This window comes from Gossypium hirsutum, chromosome A12 (genome assembly GCF_007990345.1).
Source record: "Gossypium hirsutum isolate 1008001.06 chromosome A12, Gossypium_hirsutum_v2.1, whole genome shotgun sequence".
NCBI lineage: Eukaryota > Viridiplantae > Streptophyta > Magnoliopsida > Malvales > Malvaceae > Gossypium > Gossypium hirsutum.
In genome coordinates, this window is record NC_053435.1 from 20,540,595 (window position 1) to 20,547,972 (window position 7,378).

A 7,378-nucleotide genomic window follows, 5' to 3' on the forward strand; every position below is an offset into this window, starting at 1 on the left:
ATATCAAATTCATATATGATATTGCACATTTGATAAAAGTTCATGTATAATTTAAAATTTACCTTTTTAGACAAATAAATCATATCTAATTGATTTATATATGATCCAACCATGCGTATTTTTTTTTTAGAATGGTTAGGTTTTTATGGGTATAAATCTATTGAGTATGATATATTTTGTCTAAATTATTAATAATTTAATAATAAATTATTTAATATATAAAATTAATTTGAAGGTATTTTAATGGAAGGAATAAAATAAAAAAATATTGTAGTATAACGACTCCTGGTACTAAAAAAAATAAATAAATAAAAAGGGAGAATCGACATCCCAACCTGAAGCAAGTGAGTAAACACTCAACAAGAAAAATAGAGGAACGCGAAATTTCGCCACCAAATTACTGCATGTCAAAACTAAATTAATTAGCCACCCACCTAAGATTGCGCCACGTGGAAACAGTCCAAATCATATTCACTGGACTGTCCCACGAAAAAGCTAACCCATCTTTTCCATTACCACATAACATAACATACTAACCACAACAAGATTAAAATGATTTTGCTAATTACTTTGAAAGGAATTTGGCCGAGGTTCTAAATTTAATTTTAATTTTTCTTACAAAACAATAATATTTACTTAAAAATTAATGAAAAGACATTTGTATGAAATTATATTAAAATTTTAGTTTTTATAATTAATACTAAATTCATCCTTAATTTAATAAATAATTATGTTTCCATATTTATTATGAATGAATAACAAATACTGAATTTGGTAGAGGTAAGTCAAAATTACTGTTTCAAATACATAAAATTTAATTATAATATTAATTTTTGATAAGCGAAAAAGTAAAGTCCCCGTCGTTTCCTTATCTCACCAATTAACGCTTTCAAACAGCATAGACAACAAAAGCTTTGAGTTTTTTTATTATTAGTTTTCATTTCAATTTTATAGTTTGTTGAAATGGTTTAAGGCTTTAAGGAGAGATTCAAAATCCTACTCTCCGGGGAAAAGAGAGAGATAGGCATACTCTTCCATGGGTCTTTGCACCTCCAAACCCTCCCCAAACCCTTCTGATTCTACAAATGCCTCTATCAATACCCGGAATAACGATATCCACCGCAAGCCTAACTCTGTTTCGGCTTCTCCTTTACCTGATGGTGTAAACTCCAAGGAAGATCAAGGTAAACAAGGAGAAGAAGAAAAAGAAAGCTCCAATTCCAACAATGAAGGCAAGAAATCGCCGTTTTTCCCGTTTTATAGTCCCAGTCCAGCTCAATACTTGTTTTCCAAAAAGTCTCCGGCGAGATCTTCAACCAATTCCACTCCAAAACGGTTTTTCAGGAGGCCATTCCCTCCGCCGTCTCCGGCGAAGCATATTAGGGCAGTGCTTGCGCGGAGGGACGGGTCTGTGAAGCCGAATGAGGCCGCGATCCCGGAAGGAAGCGAGGCAGAGGCAGCGGGAGCTACCGGTACCGGACTGGATAAGAGCTTCGGCTTCTCGAAGCACTTCGGGAGCAAATATGAGCTCGGAGACGAAGTAGGAAGAGGCCATTTCGGTTATACTTGTACGGCGAAGTTTAAGAAAGGAGAGCTTAAAGGACAACAAGTTGCCGTTAAAGTTATACCTAAAGCGAAGGTTTGATTTTAATTTTCTTTTTGTTTTTATCTACTTTATTTATTTTAATCTTAGAACTTTTGCCTTTTTGCGCTTATGGATTTGAATTAAAATTCTTTGACAATGGAAAAAACGAGATCCGACTAGAAGACCCTCAGTTAGATTTTTATACTTACTGGAAATAAGAAAATGAATTTAAATATTGAATTTGCTGATTTTTTTTAACAGAGTAATCATAACTCGGAATTAAAATGTATACTCACGGAGTTATGTTCTACAATTTTATTTCTGTATAATAGCTATTTTTGTGCCTTGAATTGATATGTTATGCTTGTTGATTTTTGTGTTTTTGTTTATAGATGACTACTGCAATTGCCATTGAGGATGTTAGAAGGGAGGTAAAAATATTAAGAGCTCTATCTGGACATAGCAATTTAGTACAATTCTATGATGCCTACGAGGACCATGATAATGTCTACATAGTGATGGAGTAAGTACCATATGAAAACATGAACTCGGTTTTGGGTTCAGTGTGTTCAGGATCATTTGGTTTGATGATTTGTGATGGGTTCTAATTAGTTACTATGTATCTTTCAGGTTATGTGAAGGAGGGGAGCTCTTGGACAGAATTCTTTCTAGGTATTTTTTCTAATAATAGCTACTTCTGATTCTGATTCCAAAATAAGAGTTTGAGGCTGAATGTACTTAGTTTGGATTTGATTACTTATCAAGTGTATTCTTCTAATCATGCAGGGGCGGAAAATACACTGAGGATGATGCAAAAGCTGTGATGATTCAGATACTTAACGTTGTTGCTTTTTGCCATCTCCAGGGTGTTGTGCACCGGGATCTTAAACCTGAGGTGAATATCTTTCCAGTTCTAATAAGGTTTCTGATATATTTTTTTTGGGTGGTATTACACTGGTTTTGTGGTCCCATATAAGATTTCTAAGGTTTATGTAAGGCTTTTCCTTGAGGATAACCTTGCGCTAAATATTCTGGTTAAGCAGTCACCGAAGCCTAGCCACTACTGCTTGTTTTCTTAGTTGTGCATCATTCTAGCATATTTCATTTTCATCTTCTTAGCAGCAGAGGTTTTAATAGGTATATAATAAAATTTGCCCACATGATATTATACTAAATTTAGCTATTTTCTGTGACCAGAATTTCTTGTTTACATCAAAGGATGAAAATTCACAATTGAAGGCTATAGACTTTGGCTTGTCTGATTTTGTGAAACCGGGTTTGTACTCAAATTCATATTGCTTAAGCCATAGTGCTTTAGTTATTTGATTAATTTCTTCATGTTTTCTTTTTCCTTTTCAATTTCAATTTCAGATGAAAGGCTTAATGACATTGTTGGTAGTGCATACTATGTAGCACCAGAAGTTCTACATAGGTCTTACAGTACAGAAGCAGATGTCTGGAGTATAGGTGTGATTGCTTATATTCTTTTGTGTGGTAGTCGTCCATTTTGGGCTCGAACAGAGTCTGGGATTTTTCGAGCTGTTCTAAAAGCTGATCCAAGTTTTGATGAAGCACCTTGGCCATCTCTATCTTCTGAGGCTAGGGATTTTGTGAAGCGTTTACTGAATAAGGACCCAAGGAAAAGATTGACTGCAGCCCAAGCTCTGAGTGCGTGACTCATCTTCTGTCATATTCATTATTTTTACATTCTTGTAATTTTACTCACGATTGCTTGCCACAGGTCATCCCTGGATAAAAAAGTATAACGATGTAAAAGTGCCCTTGGATATACTGATATTCAAACTCATGAAGGCTTATCTGCGTTCTTCATCTCTTCGGAAGGCTGCTTTAAGGGTGCGTATATGGTGATTAGAGGTGCCCATGGGCTGGGCTGAGGCTCAATTAAAAAAAAACTCAGGCCTGCCTGCCTGCCCATCCAAAAGCTTATATTACTGTTTAAAAATAATAAAATATTAAAAATATAATTTTATATTAATATTTATATAATTAAATTTAATTAAAAATATTTAAAAGTATTTAATTTAAATTCTGGTTGGGTCAGGCCGAGGACAAAAATCCTTATCCAAGCCTGGCTCAGGTTGATAATGTGAACTTTTTCCTCATTCTACATGGGATTTGTAGCTCTTATACCCTTCTATTGGTAATTTTTGCAGGCCCTGTCTAAAACTTTGACTGTGGATGAGCTGTTTTACTTGAAGGAGCAGTTTGCATTATTGGAACCAAATAAAAATGGCACTATAAGCTTAGAAAATATCAAAGCGGTTGGTTCCTTCCCTGTTCATAGTCTTGAAAATTTTTGGCAGTTTTCTTGTGAATAGTTATCTAATGCTATTGCTATGGTCAGGTTCTGATGAAAAATGCAACAGATGCTATGAAGGATGCTCGCATCCCTGAGTTTCTTGCATCGGTAGGTGCTTCATCTTTTTCTGTTTTGTTTGGAAATGTATATAAATTTAAGTGGTGGTATGAATCTCTAATTGTGTACGGTTTTTCCTTTTGTGGTAGCTAAATGCACTTCAATACAGACGGATGGACTTTGATGAGTTCTGTGCGGCTGCATTAACTGTTCATCAGCTGGAGGCTCTTGATCGGTGGGAACAGCATGCACGTTGTGCTTACGAAATCTTTGAGAAGGAAGGAAACAGACCTATTGTCATTGAAGAGCTAGCTTCGGTATGTTGATCTCCCCTGCAAAGTTTTTGCATCTATGCCTCATTCGGATGATTATTTAATTCCTTTGAGTAGGCTGACAGGTATGGAAAACTTACTAAGTCATATGCATGGCAATTATGTTTTGAACCTTTGCTAGAATTATAGACTTCAATTTTCACCTATTTGAGAAAATGATTTGCCCTTCGATTTTGTGGTTTTATCTTCACATGGACTACTGATTCTTGGACTACACATGTTACTACAACACCTCACTGTTAAGGATATTGAAAGAAGAGAGAGAATGAATAATGTTTGAGATAAAAGATTTACTTTTTTCTTGCTCGTCAGCATCAATTGTAATTAAGAGAGCTGTGCAGTCGATATAAAATTTGTTGCACAATTGTGAAGGTATTGTGTAATAGATGATAGAAAGAGTGATTTAAGGGGCATTTATTTCCCTTTAGTGGGCCTTTAAGTCTCATTTAATTCTCTTTTATTTTTTGTAGTTTTCAACTACTATTGATGGTTATGTTTATTATGGTTTATGTTACTTGGACTCAATGCAAGTATCGGATACATATGTATGCCCAACATGCATATGTTCATTTCTTTCTTAGTTTCCCCATGCATTTGGAGGATTTTATACCCATACTTGTGCTCGAAAAGGGTACAGCATAAGTACTTCAAGAAAAATGAGGAGCCTAAATTATTGTGGCTTCTTTTTCATGAGATTTTGGGATTTGTTGATATTTACCGTAAGGCATCCTTTAAAGAGTGCAGTTGATATACTATTTATAGTAATAACGTTATATGAAATACGATTGTTGATATCTTTATTCATAACTTAAAATAAATTTAATATTGCAAATACTTAGTTTCTGTGTTATCTTAAGCAGTGAGGTTCCATTTCTTTCTTCTGTTTTGCTTTATTGGGATGTTTGTAAGATCGTGAAGCAACAGAAACTTAGACTAACCTCTGGCATTTTTACCATTACCTTTCAGGAGCTCGGACTGAGCCCATCTGTGCCTGTTCATGCTGTTCTTCATGACTGGATTAGGCACACTGATGGGAAGCTAAGTTTTCTCGGATTTGTCAAATTATTGCACGGTGTATCTAGCCGAACCATCGCAAAAGCTCAATAGAAGCCGTAAAACTTCGTAAGAGCTCTACTGAGCTGGTATGGCTAATAAAAGGTTCAGGTTAGGTGTTTGCTAGGCTATAACCTGAATATGATAAAGAGGTAGAGTGAATTTCGCCGTCGCAATCAATGCCCCTACCTCAACATCTTCGATTATGGCTTATTTCATTTGTCTAGCACAAGCTTATTGACACCCCCCCCCACACACACAATTGAAGGCAATGAACCTCCTGCAAGTGCAACTTAACATTGACCAAGCTTTAGTCATTTTATGTTTTCTTTTTCCCCACTGTAAAGTTAAAGAATGTGTTAAATATAAATATAAATATATATATATCTAAACAGACTTGATAAATCTGCCCTATTTCGTCAAGCCCCCGTGAGATCATTGATTGCTGATGTATCATCATCTCCTGTGTTCTATAACGGGTAATCAAGTATTCTTGTCCTTAAAATTCTCTACGTCTCTTTAAGCCAATCTTGATTGTGTGCTTCCATAGCTGTTCTTCTATGGATTTGAATTTAAATGATTGCCTGATTTGATCCGTTCAATTACTTCACTTTTAAAATTCAGTAAAATTATTTGTTCTATCGTCAGAGGTTAGTAAAACCATAATTTGTTAATTTGTATTAATATAAAAATTTAAAAAGAGAGATATGAGCAGATCTTAATCTTGTTGCCTTGTCAAAATACTTTTATTGTCGTTGTTACGATTTGTACGGACCATAATGCAAAAGCAAGAGCAATACTCGGTGGATGGGGGTAACTAAATGGTCAACTCAGTCAGTTTTTTTTTAATATTTAATCAACTTTTTTCGACAAAATATATATTAATAAACTTAATCAATATTTTATTATTATAATACTTGATTTAATCGATTGATTTAACTTAACGAGTTGTTCAAGACTTATTTATAATTTTTTAATTATATATTAATAATATTTATAAAATAATTAAATTTTATTACACTCGGGTGAATACAATAGATAAAAAATTTAAAAAAAATTATTTGATCTTCTAACTTTATAAAAAAATTATTTTAGCTCTCAATTTAATTTTTAATCTCTTTTGACTCTTGAACTTGTGTTATTTGTCAAATTACCTCAAAATGAATGGAAAAGTTAACATTTTTTTAACTTTGTTGATATGACATATACGCGGATTGTCACTTGATGATACATTAAAATTTAATTCACTTTTTAAAATGTACCAAATCAATCTAGGTATGTGATTTTGTTGTATCACACTATATAGTTGATTCTTAAGAAATTAGTTACCTAAAATACTGATATTCTATATTAGTTAAGATAGTTGATTCTTAGGAAATTAGTTACCTAAAATACTGATATTCTATATCAGTTAAGATTTTGTATGTCCTAATTTATAGGAGCCTATCAAGGTTATATGTAGAAGATATTATATGCATATATAGGGATTTATCTTCACAAAAATAGAAAATGAAGCATTTTTCACAATTCTCACAAAACTTCATGATATCCAAGTTGGAGGTTCATAAACCCTAGCCTTCCTCCCCTTTTTCCTGAAATCATCTTTTCATGACGGAATTTGAACAAACATCTAAGGATTCATCTACATTTGATCCCTCTCTCAATACTCCCGCAACCTTTCGGCCAACTTCTATTACCACTTATAAAATAAATGGCCACAACAGTGGCGAATACCGGGGGGGTGGCAGTGGTCCTGGCTCCCCCTAAATTGGAAAATTTATGTTTAGGCCCTTGAATTTTTCTTAAAATTTTAAATTAGTAAATGTAAAATTGTACTTTGGCCCCCCTAAAATTATAAAAATTCTATTTAATCTTTTAAAAATTGTAAATATATAGACTATAAAAAATTAAAATTTCATTCGGCCCCCTTAAAAATTTGTTCTGGCTTCGCCCCTGGGCCACAACTACCTTCAATGGTCTCAATCAATGATGATGTTCATAAGCGGGCAGAGCAAAGATGAATATCTTACT

General features: G+C 33.9%; 1 protein-coding gene across 2 annotated transcripts; it reads left to right on the plus strand.

Annotated features, from left to right (window-relative positions):
- The first annotated feature begins 861 nt into the window (after nt 1-861).
- Nucleotides 862-5,894, plus strand: LOC107934498 (CDPK-related kinase 5-like). Of its 2 annotated transcripts, none has more exons than NM_001327380.2 (11): nt 862-1,639; nt 1,978-2,108; nt 2,216-2,257; nt 2,372-2,480; nt 2,783-2,861; nt 2,957-3,253; nt 3,327-3,439; nt 3,760-3,867; nt 3,951-4,013; nt 4,112-4,279; nt 5,261-5,894. In NM_001327380.2, exons 1-11 carry the CDS (start codon nt 1,037-1,039, stop codon nt 5,399-5,401), a joined length of 1,854 nt encoding a protein of 617 aa, NP_001314309.2. In that variant the 5' UTR covers nt 862-1,036; the 3' UTR covers nt 5,402-5,894. The 2 variants fall into 2 exon arrangements, 1 of the variants encoding a protein (NP_001314309.2); XR_001693924.2 differs by lacking the exon at nt 5,261-5,894 and adding an exon at nt 4,539-4,808 and having other exon boundaries at nt 866-1,639; nt 4,112-4,359.
- Nucleotides 5,895-7,378: the final 1,484 nt, after the last annotated feature.